Consider the following 27542-nt stretch of genomic DNA (forward strand, 5'->3'; position numbering starts at 1 on the left):
CTGTTCTATTACAAAGCCTGCATTTTTCTTGCAAGTAGCAGAGAATTTCATGGGGGGGCAGGGGAGGGAGGGGGAGGGATCTCAAGAAACAAAGGTGCATGAAATGGGGATAGAGAAGAAAAAGGTATCATTTAAAGGGTGGTAGTTACATCTGAACTGAGAGATGGGTAACAATATTATAAAGAAAATGCTCTAATCTTGGCTAAATGGGACTACTAACCCACGAAATAACTTCATAGCAATATGCTTTCTGAAAATGATTTCTATTTCATCAAGCAAAATTTGTGTCATAGCTAGCTAAAACGTACCAAGCTCTGTAGAAAGCACAGATAGTGCTTTGGAGACTTAAAAAGTCATATGAATATCACATTAATTACTCCTTTTCCATGTGTTCTTATTTTACAGACCAGTCTTTCCATATGGGGATGGGGAAGTCTTGGCGTCGTGCTTTTTCTAGTAACTTTTGGACCCTTCGCTATATTTTACTTTGCATTTTATATCCTCTGCTTTGTGGGTGGGTAAGTATACTACTCAGTGTTTTGTATAATTTACTATGACAGTAAAATTTTAATGTGTATATTAACAAATAGTTCACTCTGAAAATCTGAACTGACTTCTATGTAATTAGTGTTTCCACATTTAAGTAGCAATTTGAGCCCAGACTTTTTTTTTTGAAATTTCAGTTTTATCAAAAGGATTATTTTTCTGTATTTATGATACCTTTGCCCAGGCAAAAAAAAAAAAAAAAAAAAAGTATCTATTTATGACAGGTGTTGGAGGACAAATACATAAACCCACTGATTTCAGTTCATCCATTCTATTGCTGTGTTGGTTTCCTTATTGTAATCCCATTTTCCTACCTAAGATACTTCATGAGGAAAGTGAGTGTCTTCCTGGGAGTGTGGAAATGATGCTACAGCTTGAACAAGCAGATCAGTTCAGCAGCTGTAGACATTTCATACTTTGTCTATAGACAGGAAGGGAGCAAACAGGTGATAATTTCATAGTCTTTAGCCCCATTGTTACATACGTATTATAATGTCTGTCTTGTAACCATTTAAACACTTTTAATTTCAGCTCCAAATGTATTAGTGAGATATTCCTCTTTCCCCTCACTCATAAGACTAGTCTGCAGGACAATAACATTTATTGGCTCTCCAAGACCTGTTTGACTTCTAATGGAGTATTTGCACTAGTTTAAATACACCTTTTTAACCTTCGTGTTGGATACAACATGGAATGTATGTATATTTCTATATGTCTCATCAAAAAATGTGGTAGAGTTTAGTGGCTAGAATTAGAGCTACTACACTTGGATTTCAACTGCCTTTATCTTGGAATTTCATTGCTGAGAAACAAAAATAGTTGGTCTATGAGAGCAAGGATTACTTGGAGTAAAACTAATTTTTAAGTAAATGCTTTTTTTCTAACAGAATAGCCAAGTCTTGATACATGCATGATTGGCATATTTTGATGGCTGTTTGTCCGGGCCAAAAGGCCAAGAGTTTGTCCCTTCACTGTTTTGTGTCACCACTTCCTTAGTATTTGCAGTATGAAAAATAATATGGGATATAATAATTTATTACAAGCTTATCCTTCCTTGTTCAATTTCATTTGATTCACCTTTCAAAGCTAACCAACTAACATACTCTTGTGGAGTTTGTCTGAAGGCAGGTACATTTTGTCACTGTGAGATTGCTTCTAGAGACAGAACTCTGTCATTTTCAAGTCAGTCCTGGTATCCCTCTGCTGTGATTGTTTTGCTGCTTTGGTTCATTTTTGTAAGCTAGTCAGTGAACAGTAATCATCTTAAGCATGAATTAATCTTTTAGTCGTGTCTGTTAAAACAGAGTTTGTATCCATCTTGCTGTTATGTGTTTACTTATGTAGACAGATGTGAAGTCACAGCCCTTCCAGTGTAATGCCATTACTTCATTAACATTCGCATCTTCTTGCTAAGGCTGTGATCTGGCCCGTTTTTACACTGTTAATCTCTTTTAAAGTGACATGCCTACTTTAAATGTTAACATTCAGCATACAGATCTGTGAGTGTTAACTAGGTCAAATAGATTTATGTCTAAATTATTCTTGTCTGCTTTTTCTTTTTGAATTAATTCCTGTGACATTATGCAATGCTTGGTCCTCTTTCTCTTAGAAAAAAACAAATTAATGTCATGGAGTAACTTTTTCATGCATTATTAGCAATTGCATATTATAACATTATTTACATTTTTGTTTTCTTAATTTATGTTATTTTGGGTCATGATTATAATAGTTTCCTCAGTACTTACTGTATCCTTATCTGGAGCAAAATAAAAATTTTGGACATAGATTTCTATGGTAGAATTTTATGTTGAAACTTGGGAGTTAATCAATCTGGCATGCAGTTTTCTAGAATTTAAACTTGCTCAAAAACAGGGACCTGCATTAGTAGTTTCTGACTTCCACTAGCTGGGAGTCCACTTTTGTCCCATTTTGCAATTCTATCAAAATAAAATGTTGAATTGCAATTGGCTGCACCTTAAAATTGACCTAAACATTTAAAGTATATGCCAGTGCGTTGTGAAGGAAAACAGTGTTGATGCAATAGCTGTATCAACATAATCTGTTTACATGGTTTCATTTCTGTTATGTGCTAATTATTTATTTTTGATTTACTCTCAACTGTGAGTTCCCTCTTACCCAGATAGCTTAAGTGTACTGTTGCTGTGTGCGTGGAAGGCTACTGAAACCATTTGTGTGCATGAATAAAAACTTAAATTGAAAGTTGTCTTTGAATTTTTTAATTTCTGTTGAATTTCTTATTACATTTTTTCAGGACTGATATATAAAATGGTAGGATTTTTTACTTATTAGTACATCCTTCTTGCTTAGGGATCTGAGCTCTTTCCACTAAAATCAGGAGGCAAAAGATAGATTGCAATAATCTGCGTAGTTGAGACAATTACAAGATACTCATCTTCCTGAAATAACTTTTTACCTCTAAGTTGTCCTGGAGTAAGTACAGTATCCAGCTCTGGGGTCCCCAGTACAAGAAAGACATTAAGCTGTTGGAGCAAGTCCAAAGGAGGGACACAGATCATCAGAGGGCTGGAGCGCCTCTCCTGTGAAGACAGCCTGACAGAGCTGGGCTTGTTCAGCCTGGAGAAGAGAAGACTCCAAGGAGGCATTCCAGTACATAAAGGAGCATACAGAAAAGGTGGAGAAGGGACTGTTTACAAAGGAGTGTAGTGATAGGACAAGGGGTAATGGGTTTAAACTAAAAGAGGGTAGAGTTTCTTGCTAATATCTGACCTAAGTCTTCCCTGTGAGGGTGGTGAGGCCCTGGCAGAGGTTGCCCAGAGAAGCTGTGGCTGTCCCCTCCCTGTCAATGTTCAAGGCCAGGTTGGATGGGGCTTTGGACAACCTGGTTAGTGGAGGGTCCCTGTCCATGGCAGGGGGGTTGGAACTAGGTGGTCAATGAGGTCACTTCCAGCCCAAACCATTCTGGTTGGTGCATACCCCTTGAGTGCTGGGCCTGTCATACCATCTGCCTTTGTGTCATGTATGTGTTTTACCTTACCTTTCTTCTTTCAATCTGAAGGATTGAAATTTTTAATTCACATTAAAAATAATGTGAATTGCAGCTCTGCCAACAGTTTAGTCTTCCAGTGCTATGAGAATTAAAATTTCTTGGACCACTGATAGCTTTGCCATTTAAAGAAATATGCTCTATTGTGAAAAAATGTAATTATTGATACTTAATCACATCCATATATGTGACTGGCTGCCTACACTGATTCTAGCTGCTGATCAAATCAGGAACTGTTCCAAAGCTGCTTTTTGACTTTCACAAAGCATTCAGCTGAGGCTGTTCCTTTTTAGACTTGATGGGAAAATGATAAATCTACAGACTTTCCCTCCTTACCTTCCCCCCAAGCTGCTGATGCATGTTTGAAGTTGGAACTAGTTGGGCCAAAAAAAGAGAAAGTCATTTTGGGTACACTGCTTGCTTTAAAGGAAGACTGAGGTTTCTGATAGTAAAGTAGTAAATAAGAAAACCTGGAGTTTCTAGTAATTTAAACAAAAAAACAAACAACCCCTCCCCCTCCCGCCCCCCCAAACCAAAATGCATAGTAACTTTTAAACATAGCTAAACTAATATTGAGATTTTTTTTCAAAATAAGTTTTTGTCCTTGAAATGAATTATGATGCTATTAACTGTCTGGAAGTATCTGGAGCAGAAGATCAGTTGGACCTGGTTTGGGTTGGTTTTTTTTTTTTTGTTGTTCTCCCATGTAGAATGTACACGCCTGTCAGATAGAGATGGCCAAAAAAGGGTCAAAGTACAAAGTGAAATTTTCTTATACATTCTCAAGTTCCCAATAGTAATTTTGTGTAGTTTGGGTTTAATTATTCAGGGTGGTTTTTTGTTGTGGGTTTGGGGTTTTTTTTATGCTGTTGTGGGGTTTGGATTGTTTTTGTGTTCTTTTTTGTTTGGGTTGTTTTTTTGGTCCTGGAGATGTTCATGTAAAAATTACCACCTATCTGCCTCTGAGTTACTGAGCCTTTAGAGTACTTAATTCTCATACTGGGAATCATTCTTTTTAACACCCTCAAATGGTGTATTTTACCTTGGTTAGGAATTAATTTCTGATCATGTAAGAAAAGAGTATCATATATCAACTGCAATCTGTATTAATAGAATATATCATTTCAGCATGTTTCAAGCCTGAAATAACTCAGAGTGTTCCTGTGGCCACAAAATTTGGTCAGCTGCCCTTAAAATTGAGTGCTTTGTAATCTGTGTGGAAAGCTGTGTATGTTTAGCCATCCCATGTTTGATCAACGGTAACAGTGTATTCTCTTTTTTCCTCCAATGCTTTACTTTTCAAAGGCTACTTACTTTGGTTATGGAGTAATTGGTACAGTCTTTCAGTTTTCATCTATTTCATAATAAAACAAGTTATATTTGTGTGATTTTTTTTGCTTTGCTGTCATAATCTGTAAATAAATTTATTGCTGTTGTGGCAAGGTTGAACTTTTTGTAATGGTTGCTTTTTTCCCCTATGCCTTCATTGTATCATAAAGAAAACAATAATAAAACTAACTGTTGTCCTGGTCAACTAGAAGTCATAATTTAAATTGTAGAATTATATGGGAAGAAGGTAATGAATTCCTGATCGAACATTCTGAATGGTACAGGAGTGCATGATGTAGATTTTATATGCTGTAAAAATACAGAGCAACAATAGCAACAAACCTAACACTCAAAAAAAAAAACAAAAAACCAACTCCCTTACAACTCCATAAACTCCAATGCCTTGTGTTGGACTTCAGGTATCTAGTTTTTCTCCATGACTCTGTTCTTAGGCAGCCTGATGTGACTGCTGGGTTTTGGTTTTGTTTTGTTGGGTTTTCTTTAGTCTTTCTTTGCAGCTTAAAATAAATTCCCGGTTGAAAATTCCCTTACTTCTTGTTTAAATGTATGCAATCAATAGTTGCTACAGTTGCTACATCCATTTCTAACTGGTTTGTGTTTTTGTGGCTTATGCTATGATGTAGTGGCCTCAATATATATCCAAAGAGTTTATTTCTTCATATTATTGAAGTAAAAAAAAATGGTGTATAGATACAAACAGAGCAGCTTATGTGTTTACTCCTCTTTCTACGTACTATTGTTTGTGAGCATAGGTAGCGTGCCATCCCAGGCTTTTCTCCTGCAGCAGGTTGTGTAGCATGGACTGTGCTGTAGAGATCTGCTATGTGATAAGAATATATCAGGACTGATAATGTAAGACTGGGAAACTTCATGCTTAATATTGTGACAGTTATTTTGGGCAGCATGCTGCACTGTTGAAGAGGGCAGTGCTAGAAGAGTAAACAGAAGTCAAGTTGTCACAGTGAGAATTGTCATACTGTCATTTTATAACTTGCTGTGTAATATTTTCTGGGGGTGGAGGGGAAGATAACTGTGTTTCTAGCTGGTCTTTCTTCTTCCGTTTTAGGGGTTTTGTGGTTACTCTTTTATTTGGAAAAAGCAACTCAGAAAAGTATCTTGAACAGTGTGAACATTCATTTCTTCCTTGTACATCAGTTGGGATCCCTAAGGTAAGGAGAGTTTACTCGTCTTCTAGATTAGATGTATAGCTTTGAAGATTAGAATAACACTAATAATCAGTTTTAATTTAAACATTGTACCCATTTGCCAAGGTAAAAGGGCCTGCCCTTATGTTTTGACTCAGCTGCAATATGCAAGTGAAAGGCAAGATTTTTCTTCTTGGAAATACAAGATTTTTAAGCATTTATTGAAAGTTTCTTTGAAGTATTGTTTCTGGCTTAATTATGAGAAATGAGTAAGATGTAACTGGCTAATATTATATGTGAGGGAATTACTAGACTTTCCTTTCTGGACCACTTGTGTTGGGTTGTTGGGTTTTTTTGGGAGGGAGTTGGTAGCTCCTTCTTGGTTTTTTTGGAAGATTGTCATGACTCTAGGATTCTTCCATCACTAGATCTGTGTGCTCTCCAGGTACAATTCTTTTCATTGTTTGTGGTCGTAATGTTGCTCACCTAACTATGAAGAGTTGACCCTAAATAAAGTCTAGATTTACAGTACTTCAGGGATGAGCAATTTATCTTTGACTCTCTTTAAGACCAAGCAAAAGTCCTGGAAATGTGGGATTTCCTTTCAAGTCTCTCTTTTTTTTTTTTTTTTTTGAGTTGTTAACAGACACATCATTTTGGTTGATGGGCATAAATTCTGGGTTTCTAACTGGATGCATCTGCACCTGTTCAGTGCAGAATAAATTCTTAATAGCTAAGAGGTAGAATTTCTTGGAATTCCTAATTTATGAACCAATATATCTTGACAGCTCAGAAATTTACATATCGCTTGGTCTAATCTGTTCACATTTACCAGAATAGAAGAAACACTTCAAACCAAAGATTGCTAGCTATGTTGTTATATTTAATCCTGTAACTGTTTTGACTGAAACATCCTGCCCTTTTTTAGCTGTCAGGTCGCTACACTTAATGTTGTGTGTGAAAGGGGGTGGGAGTGTGTGTTCAACTTTATCAGCAGTGCATAGAAATAAATTTATTGTGGGGATTCAGCAGTATGTTTTCTAATAAGAATTTTTTTTTGTGACTGGTTCATAGCTCAGTGGCTAAGTGGCCTTTTCAATGAAGTTGGTAAATCTGTTGAGAGAAAATCTGGAACTTAAGTATATTCTGAAGTATAAAATAATGTCACCAATCCAAATGAAAAACATAAAGTGTAAGGCTGAAAAAGGGTAGGACAGCAATCAAGTAATGATTCTGTTCCATTAATGAAAGCTCTTTTTAGGGGACTAAGTTTCTTGGTGCTATATGGATTTAAGTGTTTACATTATATGGATTGTGGAGTGTTGCTCATGTCTCGTGTTTTGAGAGCAGATTTTCAAGAAATTTTCTGTCTTTTAAATTTCCTCTACATTGCTGAAACTTCTAACACCACTACTTTGAGCTTAGTGCATATGTATGCTTTGCTTTCTTTAGAAAGGAATAAAATATGGCTGGGATGTTGAGTTGTTTGGTTGTTTTTTTTCCCATAATCCTTCAAATGCCATTTGAAGTTGCTCTACAACTAAAATCTATTTGTCTTCTACAATAGAGTTTTGTATTTCTTTTTTGCCACTGTATTAAAATAGCATTAGCTAGTTCACCTGAGCTTTTCAGTACAAGTTCAAGAAGAGAATCAAATGTGTGATTTGCTTGGGGTCCCTATTTGTCATTTTTAAATTCAATTTCTGCTGACTTACCTTTATAGGGAAATAAAATTTTTAACTTGAAATTGTTTTCATGTTTAAAACCATTGTATCTTGAACAATGAGTCTCTTCTCTGGAGGTATTCAAGACCCATCTGGACACAACCCTGTGCAACGTGCTCTAGGGGATCCAGCTTTGGCAGGAGAGGTGGACAATGTGATTTCCAGAGGTCCATACCACCCCCTACTGCCTTATTACTCTGTGAATATTCTTTCAAGTGGCTACTGTATAGGTTGTGCTTCTTCCACGAACCAAGTACAAACTAAATTCCTCCATATTAAATTTTTGGTAGTACTAGATTTTGAGAAGAAATTGAATGATGTAGGTTATTTATAAGAAACTTTTCCCAAAGGCACTCATAGTCTTACTGATGGCTTTGAGGATTTTTTTGTTGTTTGTGATGTTGTTTAGGTTCTTTTTTTGGTTGGGGGTGTGTGTGGTGGGTGGGGTTTTTTTTTCACCTTCAGGAGAAATAATTATGTAAATTTGATGGAAGATTGTTTCTGTTATTTTGGGGTTTTTTTTCTGCATACACACAGGGAGGTTTAAAAACTAGGATTAGTCTTGCTTTTCCTTTTGTAAGTTTGTATTTTATAAATTCTGTGTCAGACGTATACTTGATGCCATAATGTACTGGCTCTGTGAGATACAGTTGTCTGCAGGTTTGTATTAAAAAGATGTTGAATGAAAGGCAAGTTTAGAGCCTTCTGAACTCTTGACTGGAATGCCATTTTCAATAAAGATTCTAGATTTGGTCCAACTTCAACAGAAGTTTGGAATGTCCAAAAGACAAAGAGTTTCTGTAGGCTGGGTACAATTTTGCAAAGTTACTGCAAGTTGTTATCACTTCTAAGTGCTGGTTGTGTATTTGATGCCTGACTAGTCTCTGAATCTCTTTAAAGAGTCAGTGGTTATATGCTGTTCTATGGGTTTGATGGAGATGGGCAAATCCCCTGTGTCTTGTTCACTCATGAAAGCCTGTGACCTGTATGTGATCTGAGAAATATTGGCATAGTCCAAATGAGGCATTTTTTCATATTTAGCAATTACCTAACATAGTTTAAAAACAGGACTTGAAAAATATCTATTAGTGAAGTCACTGCAATTATGTGCTTGTGTTGCCTGAGTTTGTTGATGCTGCATCTCATTTTGTTAGATGTAATGTTCCACCTTACTCATAAGCGCGTCCTACCTGCCTAAAATGAAATAAATAGGTGTCAGACTTAACAATAGGAAGTATATTAGTTTTTCCTGACTAATGATTTAATATGTCAGACTAGTTTTATTTTATGAAGTGACAGTCAAGTAGGACAGTTGTTGAGCCATCTTTTGAGTCAATGTCTGGATGTCCAGGCTTAATAAAACTAGCAGTGTTTTCCTAGTGAGAACTATGGTCAGCTCTTGAAGTTTCAGTGAAATAAAAGCAGATATTCTGAATTTCAGACATATCAAAGGCAAATCAAATACTCCCTGTACATAAGCAGTTCCCTGGAGAAGAAAATAATATGATGGAATGGTCTAACCTCATAGCTGGCTCTGCTTTGAACAGAAGGTTGGACAAGATGACTTCCTGAAGTCCAGGCTGAAGCCTGAATCCTGTGACACTCTGAACATTCAGATTTTTACCAAGCACCCACTGTGTTTTTTGCTGCTGTTCTGTATTTTCCAACTGTGGTTTTATGCATGGAGTCCTCAAACTTCAAAACTTTTTTTTTCAGTTTGAACTACGCTGTGCTTAGTAAAAATATTTGTTCTCTAGTGCGGTGGTTTGACACTGTCAAGACAAAAGTATTGTGCAAATTCATTAGTTTATAGCTGCAGTATTGTTTGAATAGGAATAAACTTTATTCATATTAAAGTAGCATTGAACTATTCCCTTTTCTTGAAAGTTAAAAAAAATAGAATTTTGCAACAAAGTACTTTTCTGTTGTGATACAGAGTTGGTTCAGTAGGACGAGGAATGTTTTCTGGTCTCAGATATTTCACTGCCAATCACTGTTAACTGGTTTGAGACATATGTAGGGAGAGTCATCTAGACTAGAAATACTGGATGTTTTGGTTTATAACTTTTTCATTTATGTTTTTGACAGTCCTATGTTTCCTATACAGTCATAGCTTTCTAGCTAGATGAAAAATAAAATAACTTGATTTTTTTTGAACAATATTGTAGGCTGTTCTTTCTGTGAAAATAAAGGGATATATTGCAGATTTCATCTGAAGTTTGTAGAAAGACACTGTGTGGGTCCACTCAGAAGCACTGATAAAAGGTGTTCTTTTCGAGTATGTCACTTGCCAAATGTCAGCTCTGAAGTAATTTTTGGTGTTCTGTGTTGCAAGTCCGTCTATAAAGTAATTATTTCTAAAGACTCATCTCTCATGGAGGGATGGTACAAAAAAGTAACTTATTTTCTGGTCTGTAGAATAAACTGTGATGGATAAAGAAACTGGTAAACCCCCCCCCCTCCAAAAAAAACCTTAAAAAAAAATGAAAACAGAAAACCCAACTGAACAATTATCTGCATGAGGTTGCACAGGAAGTTCATTATTAAGTATGTAATTTGGGACTTCCCACAAATTAACCTGTGCTGTTGTCATGTCTGTGCCATACCTGCCCCTCCTCCCTTTTATAACCGAGTTTTATTTTCTTCTGATCTAGTATTTTAGCAAAATTTGCTCCTTTACAGTAAGCAAGCAGTAAGTTTTCAGGTTTGTGCCTCACCCTTTGTAGGTGCCCCAAGGTCAAGATGAACAGGGCTCTGAGCAACCTGATCTAGTTGAAGATGGCAGGGTCCTTCCAACCCAAATCATTCTATCATTGTATCTTACCTGCTCTATAAAATTACAGTAATAGGGAAAAGTTGTTATGATACATGTATCATAAACAGAAGAGCTAACTTATAATTATAGCAAAAACCTGCAAATTTACATTTTCTAATCTCTCAAGTGCATAGAAGAAATGAAACGTGAAGCCAGACCTATTAAGATTGACAGAAGACTGACAGGTGCGAATATAATTGATGAGCCTTTGCAACAGGTAAGTTCTAACCAGGTCTGTTTAACCTATTTCTATTTTTATGCAACTGTTGACTGTGTAATACCTACATAGCTGAGGCACAAATAGCAGCTGAGAAATTTTGTCCTATTTGAGAGTGGTAAGTAAAGAAATGTTGAGGATGGGCCAGTGTTTTTGTTCATATTTGAGTCTGATTTCTTCTGTGTGCTGGAGTTCCTTAGCATAGTTTTGAAGAACGCATGTAAACCAATATGAAAAAGAGATTTCAGTATGTGAGTTGCACTTTTTCACTCTCAAATTCATGATGATAGGGGAGTATGGTTCATTATGTTAACCTTTGAAGACAACCACTGTTGCGTTATTGGGCACAAAAGCTGTTTTGTATTTTGTTGCCTTTTGTTCATCAGTTCGTCTTTATTTTTTTCCTTTCCAAATTCAGGTAATCCAGTTTTCCCTGAGAGACTATGTGCAGTATTGGTATTACACACTAAGTGATGATGAATCGTTTCTCCTGGAAATCAGGCAAGCTCTTCAGTATGCACTTGTTCAGTTTTCTGCCAGGTAAGATTATTTGCTATTTACATCAATACATTATCTAAGCAAGTGGGCAAATACCTCTGTGGGTTATATGGTAGGCGATAAATGATGAAGTTTATCTGTTGGCATAGTTCATTTCACAGAAAAATGTGAAATTTTAAGATGATAATTGAAGAACTACAGTCTCTTGGTGATTCCTTAAGGAATGAATGCAGATGATGTTTATAGTCATGGCCTTTTCAAAATTTAGACTAATGTGTAAAATTACCAAATAACTGCAACTTAAGTGTTGTGTTGCATGAATCATCACCTTTTTATAGGCAGACCTGTTTCATATAAACAGCAGGACTATTCCCAAATAAGGTTGCTCTGGAAGTCTTTAATTCAAATATCTGCATCAGCTCAGATAACTTTTAAAAGTGGTATTGCTCCTCAATATGCAAGAAGAGAGAATATTTTTAATGGGATGGTAATCTGGGGAACAAAAAGCTATGCCAATTATGTCAGTCTTTTTTAAAAGTAGCATTGGTTCAGAACAAATGGATAGTTTGTTATCTGTTCCATGTTTTTTTCTGCTTAGTGAAGTAGCAGTTAGTGAGGGTACTTGTCTGGGAAATGATTTATATTTAGTATGGCTTATTTCTGAGCCCAGGTACCACATGCCTTTATATCCATTCATCCCCCTGTGATGATTTGTTATCTTTTCTCTTCAAAAGAGGTTGCGGGTCACCTAAATACCGTAAGTTTGTTAGCAGTTTTGAGGTGTTGTATCCCTTCCCTCTGTTAACTTCATGTAGGTCAGTGTGCTTTTCTGGCAGGAAAGGTCAAAGACTGGGAGCTAGGTTTAATGCTGAGAAAAATTTAATATAATAAACTTGTATTGTGAAATAATGGAAGTCCTAGGAAACAGCATTGGAAATAGTGAAAAATAGGATAAATCAACTGTATGTTATAGAAAGCAATCCTGAACTTACATGAAATACACCTGGCTACTATACTTAAGCGGTTTTCTCTATTTGGTGAAGTTATTTTATTGAACAGTTATCGAGCACTGGGTTTGTGTCAAAGCAGGTCAAGTTATAGCAAATTTAAGTGTATCTTTTTTTTCCTGCAGTTCTATAGCTCTTCAAAAATACCCACTGCTCCCGTTCAGTCCTTGTATACAAACCAAATTGGTTTCACAGGGCTGCAGCAGTTGTTGTTGTTATTAAGAGAAAATGATCTAGTGTATTTATAATGACTGTAGTTAGATATAACTGTAGCAGTCTTAGGTTAGTACCATCATCTCTAATTTCATACACCCTGTGAGCTTCTGGAGAGTGAATGAATACGGTGGGATTTTTTTTCTCCTTCCTTGAGAGCTTTAGGTTTGGGAGCCTGATGCCAGGCTGCCACCTAGTGTTTGTGTGGGATTTGTTGTTTGAGCGGGTGGTGGATCTGGATTACTGATAGTTTTGATTGACTGACTGCTCTTTGGGACAGCTCTGCTTCTTATTTCCACATCTAGATTTTCCAGTAGGTTTTCCCTCTCTTTCAGAGTTCTTTATCCCTGTCCTTTTCTCAGAGGGAGGAAAGAGCAGATAAGGGAACAAACACTAAAAACTTAAGTGTTGTAGAGAGAATTTGAGCAGTGAAGTACTTAGTGCAGGGTAAAAAGCCATCACTAGCATCTAGCTTCATTAAAGCTATAACCCACGAGTGCCTTTTCAGTTCGGCTGGTAAGGCATGGATGTCATAAGAGTCTCTGCATCTTTTTCGTACTGATAAGGAAATAACGTTATGCAAATCCAACAACAACTATTTTCTGACATGAACCTATGTACATTGTTGGAGATTCATGCGAATTAAGTGGTGAAATCAATTGTTGATGATAATAACTTGCTTGTAGCTTCATGTGAAATGTGTGTTTTCTCACTCATGCACATACTGTAACTTCAGAACAAAATGTTGCTACCTTCCAGAATGATAGAAAGTTTGGCTGAAAAGAGTGAGGAGTGTTTTAGTGTTGGTTTTCTTTTGTTTGTAGATTGTTTCTGTCAGGACTTTTTACATATATTTGATAATTTCATGGATCAGAACTCTTTCAGATACTAATACTAATGTTGACATTAAAGTAATTCAAGTATGAATAGTAGTGTGGTGAAAGTGGTATTTTACAGTGTTTTATTTGTTTTCAGTGTATAGGAAATTAGGAGATGAATTTATTTCTCTGCTTTTCCATGTTTGCTATCAGGGAGGCTCTTGGCAGGGGGTAAGAAATAGACATGTATTATTATTCTATGTGTTCAGAATAAAATTATTAATTTTCATAGATGTTCTCTTCTGCTAGGTCAAAGGAAACAGACTGGCAGCCTTATTTCACTACGCGACTTGTTGATGACTTTGGCACTCATCTTCGAGTTTTCAGAAAAGCTCAGCAAAGAATAGCAGAGAAAGGTGATCAGATGAAAGGTAATGTAATGATTTAAAGATTTTTGATTTGTGTCTAAGTAGGTATTTTACATGTGTGAAATATAGTTAGCTTTATTTTATACTTCAAGTTTACTCTCAAGTTTCTAACCTACATAAGTGTGTTTCTTTTTCATTTTCTTTTGTATAGACCAAGCAGAGGAACTTGTAGATACATTCTTTGAGGTTGAAGTTGAAATGGAAAAAGAAGTCTGTCGTGATCTAGTCTGCACTTCTCCCAAAGATGAAGAAGGTCTCTGAAAATTATGTTCTAAAGTTATTCTATTATAGCAGACATTAAAATACTAACGGCTCACAATATGAGCTATACTGAAATCTTGGCATGTGACTTTCAAAGCGTGATTTTCTACTATACACGTATATTTCCTCTACTTTGTATGTACTAATGCTGTAAGTATAATGAAGTGTGTACATACAGTTCTCTTCCTCTTTTCATTGCAAGAATTTTAAGGTAAAAATATTTTCTGGAAGGCAGGGGATGGCTTTGCAAATTCTTAGGGTTTTTTGTTAGAACTGTCTTCCTTATCACTACTCCGTAGTCTTCATAAAAAAAATTTCTTGGGCAAAGTGTGAAGGAGGGGACAAACACCCTGTATATGTAAAGTAAGGAAAATACATTGGAGTTTCTATTGTCTTGGTTTTGCCTAAGATTTGTCTCTAGTCAACTTAGATGTGTCTCAGGTTTACATCAGTGATGCTTATACTCAAGTCTGAAAGGTGTTTGTCCTGGTTTTGGTCAGGATGGAGTTAACTTCATTTGTAGCAGCGGATGAAATGCTGTGTTTGAGAGTTAAAATGGGAGTAGTGCTGATAACACCCTGATGGTTTTAGTTGTTGTCAGACAGTCAAGGACTTTATCAGCTCTTCATGAGAAAGGAGGGGAGAAGCCAGGACAGGTGAACTAACTGATCAAAGAGAGTATTCCATGCCAGTTATGTCCTGCCCAGGATATCGAGGGCTGACGGGAGGAAGAACAGGGGCGGCTCCGGGACGTGCGGTTCTTGGGGGACAGTCAGGTTCTGGGACGGCTCTGGGTGGCATGGCCTGAGTTGTGTGGTTTGGTGAGAAACTGCATTGTGTATCAACAGCTTCCTATATTTTTGCTCTAAAATCCTGTTAGCATTGTTATATTGTATCTTTCTGATATCTTAGTAAACTATCCTTATCCCAACCCACGGGCCTCTTAGTTTCTTGGTTTTGGGGTTGTTATTTGCCCCTTCCTTTTCCTTCCCTTGCCTTTCATCCCCCCCCTTCCCTCTTCCCCTGCTCTTTAAGGAGCAGGCAGCAGTGTGGATCTCTGCTCTCAGCCAGGGTGAAACCACGACAGTGTTACTGTGATAGTCTCATGTATTCTTATAGTCCAAGTATATTTTAATTAAATTTTAGGGGTTTATCAGTTGGTATTTATTATATCAGGTAAAGATGTGAAATAACATAATGCAAAAGTTGTGCTGACCTTTTTTTTTGCTCCCTCTCTAGGATTCCTAAGGGATCTGTGTGAGGTTTTACTGTATATATTGCTACCTCCTGGAGACTTCCAGAACAAGATCATGCGATACTTTGTCAGGGTAAGTGCAGACTCTAAAAGCCATCCCAATTCTTTCTTTTGGTTTCATGCCATGAAAAAAATCTAGATCTGAACCCCTGCTTTTTTTTTTTGTCAAAATGATCTAATTTAGCATTAGGTTATTTTAAATGCAGTATGATCTGGTAAGTATTTAATAGCTTGTGTAAAACATTTCTGAAGTTGCTTTTGCATCTAGAAACTTTAGAAATGTGTCATAAAATGGATGTTTTTATTCTTATGATGTTAATCTCTTCTAATGTTAAGTGGTAGGGAATGTGCTAACACCTATTGAATTTTTTCTGTAATTACACCTTTTTACTTAGCCTCTACATAGTGATTTTTAAATTGTCGTTATATTAGCTTTATGAATAAATAAATAAAATTATTCTATTTGTTTTTCAGGAAATCCTCTCCCGAGGAATTCTTCTTCCATTAATAAACCAGCTCAGTGATCCTGATTATATTAATCAGTATGTCATATATATGGTAAGATATATAATGTTTATATTTCCAGAATATGTTCATACAAAGTTGTACTTGTTTCTTGGAGTTAGGGCAGATAGATATCAGGTAGAAGTTACCAGTGGATATATTGGCAGATAGTGAAATTATGGCTGTTATATTAAACTATATATATATACACACACGCACATATTCAATATTTACATATGCACACACATATATTCACACTTGATTTGTATTATCTTTACTCTGTGTGGTGGTTGTTTGGCAAAAGTTGTGTAGCTGAGGACAGATACATGACGAAGTGTAAAGTTGAGTCCTTTTACTTAACAGTTCAGGAAGTAAAGCAGTAGCCTTTGAAGTTGGTGTTTTTTTTCCTTGACATCTTTTTATTGTGAAGTTTTTTTATGATTAAGCTTTTTATGAAGCTGAAGAGACCTTCAGAATGGCAAGTAGTAAGATTTGTTTGTATTTTTTTTATTTCTAAGGAATCTCAGGGTGATTGTTTATGCGATATTTGTGGTAATCCTTAATAATTTAACTAAATGGGAAGAAACAGAGTGCTTACTTATATAGCACTCTAATGCACCTGCCAAAAAAACCCCAAAGTTTTAAAAGTACTGTGTATGTAGTGCCTGGAGAAGAGAAGGCTCAGGGAGACCTTATTGCAGCTTTTCAGTAGTTGAAGGGGTCCTACAGGAAAGGTGGAGGGGGACTGTTGATCAGGGAGTATTGTGATAGGATATGAGGAAATGGGCTTAAACTAAAAGAGGGTAGATTTAGATCAGACATTTAGAAAATAAATTCTTCCCCGTGAGAGAGGTTGGTGAGGCCCTGGCATGAGTTGCCCAGAGAAGCTGTGGCTGCCACCTCCATGACAGTGTTCAAGGCCAGGTTGGATGGGGCTTTGAGCAACCTAGAGGAGGGTGTCCCTGCCCATTGCAGGGAGATTGGAACTAGGTGGTTTGAGGTCCTTTCCAGCCCAAACCAGTCTGTGATTCTATGATATAGTAAAATTAACATAAATAGATTTTTCACACGTTATTAATATTGCGGATTTTTTGCGAAGCAATTTAAAACTTTCTCTTGCAGTTTATTATCATCCCTTATAGGTCATGAATCAAGTTCAATTTTTTTTTCCCTTTCCCCATGTTCTCTTTACTTCATATGTTTTAGTCTTGGGATGTACATTTGAGTACTATGTGGAAAATACCCTTGAATTTCAGAGTAAAATTTCTATCCCAGCTGAAACCAAAACAGGAATGATTTCAAGCGTAGGTGTATGTTTAATTCACTCCAGCCACCTCCATTTCATGTAAATGTTTGCATGCTGCTTTTCTACAGGAAATCCAGCTTTAATAAGAAAATACTGCTGCTTATATGGACCAAGCTTTTCAATTTTTTTCCCCTTTCCTCCTATGCATGTTCTTTATTTGTAACTTGGCCTCATTCTTTATTTACTGAGCACTGCCCCTGGCTGTATACAAAGATAGATTGCAGTGGTTTTTACAAAGCTTTCTGTTATGGTGATGATGTCTCAAATATTAATTTTCATTATTTCTTTCTGATAAGAGGAAGCAAATGTGTTGTGAGAAAGTTAAGGAAGGATAAATGCTTTCAAAACTTTAATACAAGATCTTAGGAAAATAAAGATTGTTGAAGAAGTTAAGGTCAGAAGTAGAGATGACTGAAATTCTGACTGCTTTTGGAACCTTTGACATAAGGTCAGATTGGAATGAAAAAAAAATCAGTTTCTGAAAAGAAGTTTCATTCCATGTTTCTAAGCACACCACAATTAGGTATTTAATTATCTTGCAATAAATTATAAGGCTTCAATTAAAATTAGAAGTTAATCAAATGTGTCTCTTCACTATGAAATTCACATTACTACAAAATGTTTGAACTTGAAGTATTACTGTACTATTACATTTAAAAGCAGATGTCTAGGAAGATTTTACCTTCACTTTGGTCAAAGGTATCCAGACTTCATTCTCTCTGCTCCGTGCAACTCATGTCAGTGCACTTCTTCAGTGCAAAGTATTACATTACTGTATCAAGGTGAGCATTTGTGAAAGGTGTGGGTGAAGTGAGTTGTTTTTACTTCAGATGGAAAAGACAGTATTAGAACTCAGCTGTCCTCACCTGCGTGTGTGTTTGTGGTGTAAAGCTGGCAGCCTTCCCCTCGTAGCCACACTGCATTCACAACACTGTGGCTGGTGATCTCTGCAGCACTTCGGGCTTCCTTCACTGGCACAAATTCCTTTGAGTCCCCAGAGCAGATTCACACTATGACAATGCTGGGAATGTAGTATGGATTGCAATAGATAAATAGTGTTCATGGGGCTATTTGGATTAGGATGACAGAGAGGTTATTTCCTTCCCTCCCCAGTTGGTTATGGCTACACTGTAGAATGTTTTAATTATTTTTGTAATTCTGTGTCTTAAAGTATTACACTGGGAGCACCCACACTTGGAAGGGACCTTGGCAGAGCTGCAGCTTTTTCAGTAGTCTCACCAGTTCCTGCCTGCTTAGCTAGGGAGATAAGTAATAGCAGGAGAAGGTTGACTGAGTTTTGGACAAGATCCTTGTTAAGGAGGGTGATGCACTTTTCACGTGTCCTTGTACCTCTTGAAACCAGGCAACGATGGTATGAAATAGGTGTTTACTGGGTGCATGGTTGGACTTTCTTGGACCAAGCAAAATTTTCATGTCAAGATTAAGGTTTAGAAGCATCAACGTGTTTTCAAAATGCCACTTTGTGTTGCTGTATTAAAGGGATTTAACTTAATGAAAAATTGTCATGTGCTTTTACCCATTTTGCATTATTCACAATGTAAAACTTTTGTTTCAGATTCGTGATTCCAACTGTAATTATGAGGCCTTTATGAATATTATTAAATTAAGTGATAATATAGGAGAGTTGGAAGCAGTGAAAGATAAAGCAAGTGAAGAACTGCAGTATCTTCGATCTCTAGATACCGCTGGAGATGGTTAGTGCTGTTTTGTTTCCCAAACATGATCTCTGAAGTGTATTAAAAGAAAATTAGCAAACAAACTGATGCAACATAGTGTAAAATATTTTATTTCAAAATAAATAAATTACATGTGAAGTGTTAAAACTCGAATCTTCATATGTGAAGGCTTACTGGGTAGGTATATATACTTCCACTGAATTGAAACTTGGCTGACTGGTGGTTCTGAATTATGATAGTACATGAGGTATTAACGGGTAATCAGTTAACTGTAAATCTAAAAAAGGAAGGAGAAAACCATTATTTTTCTTGTTCACTTCTATCAGTGAAGTATTTGAACTGAAGAAACCCTTCCTGTCAAAGCTGATGTATTTTCTAAGTCGTATGACAATTCTTGTATGATATTTTTAGAGCATTTCAGAACAAAAGTTTATTTACTCATACACATTGCTTAATTCTCTTTATTTTTGTTTTCAGATATCAACACTATAAAAAATCAAATAAACAGTTTATTATATGTTATTAAAGTATGTGATTCAAGAATTCAGAGGTTGCAGTCAGGAAAAGTAAGTGTTCTAGAATTTTTTTCATTCTGAAAGAGTGAAACTGGAAATGACTTGCATTGAATCACAACTTGAAGTATGAAGTTAGAGGAATCGTTATACAACTGAAGTTAGTCTTGTATTTGCTTTTACGTATGGGAAGAATTTCTAATGGGTCATGTTTAAAGCTTTTTAAATTTTGGGTCTAGCAGTTTAGCTATGTCAGCACATCTTAGAGCTATTCTTACTTTCTCAATGCAAGAGTTAAGCAAAAATGTTACCTAGATGCAAAGCATCTTTGTATTTATACACCTAGATTCAGTGCTCTTTTTGCTGATCCAGTGCATATCCTGTGTCCCTTAAGCTTAGTCTTTGGCAAAGATCTCTTTGGTACCACTGGGTGATTATTTTGCTGTGCCCTGTAGGCTCTTTTGTCAGGTATGTTTCCCTCTTTAGGTATGAGAAACCTAAGGCAAACTGGATGTTAAATTTAAGAACATCATGTAGTTCTGTTTGCTTGTTTTTATATGTTAAGGCTGATAGAGGCAGTATGTTTGACTTCATGTAGTTTCATGGCTCTCTTAATTGGACCTGGATGTGATTCCAAGATAATATAATCTTGTGCATATTGAGTGTTAAATTCTACCACTAGATCTGGAAGTATTACTGTGATACCAAGGAATGTCTTATTCACAGAAGGAAGTTGAGCAGAGGTGAATTGAAGTTGTGGTGACCTGCACCCATCAAACTCTGAAATAAGTTTGTATTGTTAATAAGTTTTCATGCTACTGTCTGTCACTGTTTGTGAGGGACCTGGTTAATTTGACCTGTATGATAGGCAGTGTCAGTAGCCAGCCTCACATGCAGCAGAAAGCATCTATGTTGAAGGCAGAATTATGCGAGCATGACCTTATGATCTAGATCTTGACTTATTAGTGACTGTGAAAGTAACTAACCATTGAGAGGCTGCTTCATTATCTGTAATGTAAATGATTTCTTATGACGTCTGCTTTGTGCTAAGCAGGAAATTGTAAAAGCTAGTTTTAAAAAATAAAGCCTGAGAACACACTGAACTGTGTCTTACAGGAAATAGATACTGTGAAACTGGCAGCAAACTTTGGAAAACTTTGCACAGTCCCTCTGGACCACATTCTGGTAGACAATGTTGCACTACAATTTTTTATGGGTAAGTGTTAATTTATCTGATCTCTTTTGTTTATAAAGAATATGCTGACTCACAGGACGGTGCACTTGAAATTCTCTCTTCTAGGATCCACAAAATAACTATAGTTGTGTGGTGGCTGTTTTCCCTAGATTACATGCAGCAGACTGGTGGCCAAGCACATCTGTTTTTCTGGATGACAGTGGAAGGATACAGGGTTACAGCACAGCAACAGCTGGAGGTACTTCAAAGCCGGCAGAAAGATGGAAAACATCAGACTAATCAAACCAAGGGTCTATTAAGAGCAGCTGCATTTGGAGTTTATGAGCAATATTTATCAGAAAAGGTAAGAACTTGGAATTGTTTGGAATTTCTTCTTTGTACAGATGAGTATTTGGTAGTTATGACTAGATTAATATGAAAAATTGAAATAGAGGTGGTGTAGCACAAGTTGTTTACATGTTGTTATTTAAGCCATTAGTTGTGAATCTTCTCTCTCCTTACATCAAGCAGTAAGAAAATTACTACTTTTTTTTTCCCCATTCCTCTCTATTTAAAAAAGCTCATACTGGCAATGACTATTCAGTCAAGTGTACTGAATGTGTTCCTCAAGAAGCTGACTTGCTAGAATAAAGAGAAACTAGAGAAAACATGAAGACAGAACAAGAAGTTCTGTCCCTGGAGTGTGCTGTTTTTTGCCTTCCTTTTCTCCTGCCCTCTGCTGTGCGCTGCTACCCACAGGTGTTTTCAAAAGGATACAACCCAGTATATATACAAACTTGGATTAAGATTGGATTTTCAAATAAAATAGTCTTCTGTGCATCTCTATGTATAAATTGCTCATAAATTGGATACCTTTCAGTAGGCTATCTTGAAGGCTTCCACCAGTCTTGTAATAACAGAGTCTTCTTTGAATGAAAACACTTGTTGACTTGTTAACAAAACATCTTTTTCTGAATTTGTGTATGCATAAAAATCACATTTCAACACACTCAAAAGCTTTCCTTAACAAATTATCCCTCAAATCTCTTCTATTTTTGCATTGCTGCTTTTGCTTTTTTTTTTCACCTCAATAGTCCATTGACACGGTGGTCTTTAGACTGTGCAGAGATTGCTCGAGTGATTGCTTGAGCTGACTGAAGTCAGGAGCAGAACCTAACAGCAGAGCTGATCCAAAGCTGAGAAACTCGGCCTCTCAGCTTTGCTTAGCAAATCAAGTGAGCTAGGTTGGGTCTGTGTTACTGCTGGCTTCCTCTCTGTCACAGAAAATGGGGAAAATGTGTGAATTTGGGTCCATCTAAAAGAATACATAATGAGCATTTGGAATGTCATGTCAAGGGGTCACTGTGAATCTGATGGCTCATATAGTTAGTATGCTGGTAGTTGTAATAGTCTACATAACAAGCTACCATGATTGCAGCTACTGTTAATCTTTCCAGAAATTATCAGAGTTGGCAAACTGTTAGTCTTTCCTCAGATACTTCCACTTACTTTCTTACTGGCTTGTTCTCCATTTCTGAATCTATATTTCTCTATTTATAAATAAATAAAATCTGTTTTAAAATCTGAGTAAATCTGGTTTAGATATTGCTTCAGAAGAATGTGCATAAATTGTTTTTGAGGTGATTCTTAGTATGTAATCCTGTAACCTCTGGGTTTCTGTTAAATCCCTGGACTTAATTTTTTGGGGAGGAGGTGTGTCTGACTTGTGTTGTGTGTTCTATGCAGTTCTAGACCTAGAAATACCAAGAAGAGATGTAGTTTGCTGAAAATAATTTTGAATTTGGATTTTATTTTATTTATGAGAGTAGGAGTTTTCTTACATTTATGCTGCAAGAGTTGATTTAGATCTCTTGGACAGGCATCTCCAAGAGTCAATATTGATGACAACTTAGTAGCAAAACTGGCAGAAACACTGAACCATGAGGATCCAACACCTGAAATCTTTGATGACATTCAGAGAAAGGTATACTCTTATCCTGTATTTCATATGAACTGCTAAGGCTATATAGTATTAAATGTCACTGCAACCATTGAAAATGGAGGAAAGAACTAAAATATTGGAAACCTAAATCTTGTTCTACTATATTTCTATTCTATAAAAATTATACTGTAAATTGCCAACTTCTGATTTGCAGCATGTAGTCCAGGCTTTTCAAAGCAGTAGACTGAGAAAGAGTTGATGTCCTGTATGAAATTAATTGTGAAGCACTATTTTGAATTATGGGATTGTTATTTGTGTTTATGCACCAATTTAATACAATGTACCAGTGTAGAATAATGAAGTGCTGAAATTTTGATCAAGTTTTAGCACTCTCTTTCAAAGGTGAATGTAAGCACGTTACCATATATACATACACACGTAGAACTTCCCAGAAGTTAATTTGACTGTCCTGTTTCTGCAAGCCTGTGCAGTGTGGCAATCAGAAGCAGAAAATACTGAAGATAAGTGTTTTAACTGCCCACATGCCTGGGCTTTATCACTCAAGTCTAAATCTTTTTCTTTGTTTTTTAGAAAGCGAATTAATATTTGGCCAGTAAATTATATACCTAGTCAGGTTTTTATTTTAGGTCATTAACTTAATGCTCTATTCATGCTAAAATTTAGTGATATGAGCTGTAGAACTTAGAATCACTCTGCTGTACTTCAGGCTCACATTTAGTACTACTGAAGACAACCCTGTGAAATCTGTATTGCTCAAACTAGGTTTCACAGGCTTTGCATGTGATTCCTGCCGAAGACCGTAAATTACTACTGTTACATATGAAGCTGATTTTATCAAACCAAAATGAAACTTTTCTCCATTCTACTGGTGATGGCACTTGTGCAAAGTGTTCCATTAAAAAAAAATTAATATAGTCTAGAGGTGACATGAATATACAAATGTTATTAATTCCCAGTATAAGTAGATATATGTGAGTGTATCTGTACACTGTCACTGTATAGGCTATATGGATAACTTTTTGAGGTGGTGTGATTAAGTCTTTCTCACGTAGGGTTGTAGTGTATTGACTGAACTGGAAATTTTCAGGAAAGTAGTATGTGGTGTCATCCCTCTCTTCCTTTTCCACTTCTCACCCCTCTGCCTAAGCATTTGCAGATCTGCATTTATAGTCTATTAACAAAGAAGGACTCTGAGAGATAACCTGTTGTGAAATGGGTAAAGACCAAGTATGTTTACATTGTAATTGGAAGGGTTAAGAGGAAAGGATGGAAATGTTTACAGTTAATGTGCTGCTTTTCTTCCTATATATGCCTGTCTCACTAGCTGGAAAGGTTCTTTCTGAGGCTGTATTATACTTTTGGCACAATTAGTTCTCATGACCTTTCCGTTAAGAGTAAGCATGATTGAAATTTCACAAACTCACATTAGGGTTTTAAAAGAAACCCAGAGACCCATGTTAGAATGGACAGGGTACATGTTGGTCAAGTAGAACTTATGAAAGCTTGTCTAATGAAGTATTTCTAAGGTTGGCATTTTTATTTCAATAAGGTGTATGAATTGATGCTGCGAGACGAAAGATTCTACCCTTCATTCAAACAGAATGTGTTGTATGTGCGTATGTTAGCTGAGCTGGATATGCTGAAGGATCCTAGTTTCAGAGGATCAGATGATGGTGAAGGAGGTGAGCTCTATAACTATAAGGGAGATGTCCTAGAACTGTTCTTTTTTCTGCTTTAAAATTAAGAAAATTATCTACCCTGTTTTTGAGAAATAAAAAATTCCTGTTGTGTCTTTTATTGTTATATTCACGTTTCCTCCTTGAACATTTCTTGTAAATTTGTTATTGGAGTCAAATAACGGTTTTTAGGGGGGTTTTGTTTGGGTTTTTATTCTTCTGTAGTAACTTTTATTTCTCTCCTGTAAATTTTGGTTTTGTCAAGTCTTGTTACCAAGGGTGTCGCTAAAATAAGTATTCAACTATTTCATTCTTACATTTATTGAAAAGTACTTGAAGTTCTTCAGCATCTTGGGTTGTTTTAATACATAACTATATATTCTTCATCTAGTAATAGAAATTGAAGTACATAGGAGATATGGCTTTTTAAGCAATTAAAATAACTCTTCTCGTACAAGTCTAATGGAAATTGTTTAACTGACGCCTTAATGAAGCTATTTTATGTGGTATATATGTAACAAATGTTCTCTGGAGTATTTACTGCATATATATAGTTGTATAAACTTACTGCGTTTTCCTTTAGGTGTCTTCATTAGAAATTTGATACTTATGTGTTGGATTCAACATTTTGCCCAATGATACAGTTTTCCATTATTTTCCATAATGTCTTTGCATTTTATTTCTTGTGCATGCCCCTACATTGGAGAAAGTCTTCTAACCTGGTTTTTTTTTTCCTTTCTCCTTCCTCACTACTCCCAGAATCTTTTAATGGGTCTCCTACTGGCAGCATAAATCTGGTAGGTTCTTGGATTATGTTTTTTAATTACTATTTTTGCCCCCCAACTCTAGGGAACCTGTTTTAAAATGGTATAAATTGTGTACATTAGAGGTTTCACTTGATTGCAGTTCAATGTTTTAACATGTTCTTGAATCAAATTGAAACATGCATACCTGTGAGATAAAACTGTCCCTTTTCTGGTTTCCCTTGTGTTTAATGAAGTTTTGCATTGTTTCTCACAGAAATAATTTATAGTTCATTTATGCAAAGCATAGTTCCTTATCCATTTTTTAGAAGTAGATATAAATTTGGAGTTAGTTAATAGTAGGTGAAAACAAATCCTTTGAAACAGAAATCTTGAAGGATTAAATTCAAATAAAATGTAAAATGAGGCATTTAATTAGATATTTATAGGTTGATTGCTTTAGTTTCTTAAGGGAGGACTTGATTTAGAAACATAAGGATCTGGAAATTATCTATTCAGAATAAGAATTTTTATTTTCTAATCTGAACAAGTTCACTTTTTTGGCAATTCTAGGTCAGTTTGTGAGAATTGTTTCTCTGCTACATGAATGTACCTAGATATTTGAAATATGCTTCCATGTGTATGAGTGGTTTCATATGTACAAAGAGAACTGTATACTTTTACCAGACTTTTCCTCAATAATCTGTACCACACAGAGCTTACTAGGTTTAAAAACTTTTAAGGTGAAAATCAAATCACAGTTACTAAAAATTGAAAAACATTAAATAATTTGATGTATTTCCTCCTCTCCCTCTTGCTTGTTCCTTCAGACTGCACGTAACTGAGCTATGAGATATGCAAGATGCAATTGTGCGTAGGGGAGAGAGTATTTTTCCAAATCTCTTTATTTTCAAAAGGTTTGCAGTCTGCATGCTGTTTCCTGGTTTGTGGGACTCATAGGTCCTTCTAATTCATTCTCAGAAGATGCTGTAGGTCCATTGATTAGATTGTGCTTGCATGCAGAGGATTAGAGTTTATTTTGTAAAGGAATACATTTAACATAAATGTGTTTACATGTGGGAGTTGGTTGTTTGTGGGGTATGTTTGTAGTGGTTGTTTTTTGAAGCTGGGGTTTGTTTTCCTATTGTTTTCCTCTTGTTTACATTTTGAAATGAAAAGGAGGTGGTCATCTGATACAACTTACAAAAGCTCCTATAAGATGCAGAAGGAAAACTTCATTTAGTCATATTTATCACAATTTTACATGCACTTCTGCTAACATTTCACAAGAGATTCTTTTAATTGACTAATCACTTAAAAAAAATCTTTCAAATGTCTGTACTTTTTTCTAAGAATGGTTTGTTATGTCAAAATCATAGAGTCATAGTGGTTGGAAAAGACCTTCAAGATGAAGTCCAACTATCAGTGCTACACCACCATAACCTCTAAAACATGCCCTGAAGCCATATATATCATATCTTATGGATAGGTACTTGTCAGTGCTGTGGCTTTTCTGGCTAGTGCTTATCTGCTGCTTGGTTTTGTGTGGCCTTTCCAATCTAAGCTAGAAAGTCTTACAGCCTTTATGCAAGTGCTGTTATAGTACAAATAGACATTTACATGGAATACTTCCAAGGCTTGTTTTTTGGTGGTGGTGTGAAAAGTGTATTTGCAGATGACATGTATTATCAAGAGTGAAGAACATCCTAGCAGAACTGCGTACTAAAGTTCTGTTTAAGCAGAAGAACTTTGGATTTCTGCAGTCCATATTGTTTAGGGCTGTTCAGGGTTTTCAGTGCTTTTACAGGTGTTTGAATACTGGAAAATTAGTTTTTCCTGGCTGGATTCCATGTCAGGAGTAAATTTCTGTACACATAGTTTGGCTCCCTTGTGTTAGTCAGTTACATGAAGAAAAATAGACCTTGGAGAGGTTAGTACAAAGGTCAGGGAATTCCTGTACTGTTAGCTAATGACAATGAATTACATGGGTTTTAACTCATGTTCCTGTGAATATACCTAATATCAGAGATACTGGGTTGTATTAAATACATTCTGTTGTGTTAGCTGTTGAAGTTTCAACCATTTCATTTGCTTGTCTTAATTGTTGCTGTATAGTGCCTTGCCACAGCAGTTGACTGTTTCCTAAAGTTTCCATTATAAAATAGACCACCCGCAGTTTACACTGGGACTTCAATGTGGGAGTTTTGTGCTGTAAGACTACAAGCTGTTTCATAAGATACTTACTTGCTGCAATACATGTTAAAGAATAGCTAGTGTGTTGAGATCTCTTTTAACAATACCATTGATACAGTATATAGACTTTATAACAGAAGTGTTATTTCCACAGTGGTTATTTAGGCAGAGACTGATGTGGGTGGTCGAGGCAGAGAAGAGCCATTTCCTTTGGGGAGCTTGAGAAGAATGGAGTAGAGTATTATGTTGTGATATTGTGGAGATGATAAAGATTTAGATGAAGAAGGGGCAAGAGAAAAGTCTTCATATATTCAAATCCATCCTATCTTTTAATGTTGATAATGTAAGATTGGTTGATGTTTAAGGAAACAGACAAGTTTAGAAACTTGATTGATTCTGGTATGGCACCCAGTAGGTCCCATGCTAGGTAACCTTCTGAGGAAACTCACTATTAACCTGGCTTGGTTAAATT

The 27542-nt window shown here is 36.1% G+C and overlaps 1 protein-coding gene across 2 annotated transcripts in view; it reads left to right on the forward strand.

Annotated features, from left to right (window-relative positions):
* Positions 1–282: 282 nt before the first annotated feature.
* Positions 283–27542, forward strand: part of SNX13 (sorting nexin 13) — a gene marked incomplete at its 3' end in the record, with an annotated part of 43525 nt that continues 16265 nt past the window's right edge. For both annotated transcript variants that reach the window (XM_084280158.1, XM_084280159.1), the window contains exons 1-15: positions 283–518; positions 5988–6090; positions 10733–10822; positions 11241–11362; positions 13668–13789; positions 13938–14039; positions 15287–15375; positions 15777–15860; positions 18689–18827; positions 19287–19375; positions 20438–20537; positions 20666–20859; positions 22375–22479; positions 24008–24140; positions 24894–24931. In XM_084280158.1, coding sequence (XP_084136284.1) covers positions 358–518; positions 5988–6090; positions 10733–10822; positions 11241–11362; positions 13668–13789; positions 13938–14039; positions 15287–15375; positions 15777–15860; positions 18689–18827; positions 19287–19375; positions 20438–20537; positions 20666–20859; positions 22375–22479; positions 24008–24140; positions 24894–24931 — 1671 coding nt within the window. In that variant the 5' untranslated portion in view covers positions 283–357. The remainder of the gene's footprint in view (positions 519–5987; positions 6091–10732; positions 10823–11240; positions 11363–13667; positions 13790–13937; positions 14040–15286; positions 15376–15776; positions 15861–18688; positions 18828–19286; positions 19376–20437; positions 20538–20665; positions 20860–22374; positions 22480–24007; positions 24141–24893; positions 24932–27542) is intronic.

The sequence above is a fragment of the Gallinula chloropus genome, assembly GCF_964237585.1.
Source record: "Gallinula chloropus genome assembly, chromosome: 2".
Taxonomy (NCBI): domain Eukaryota; kingdom Metazoa; phylum Chordata; class Aves; order Gruiformes; family Rallidae; genus Gallinula; species Gallinula chloropus.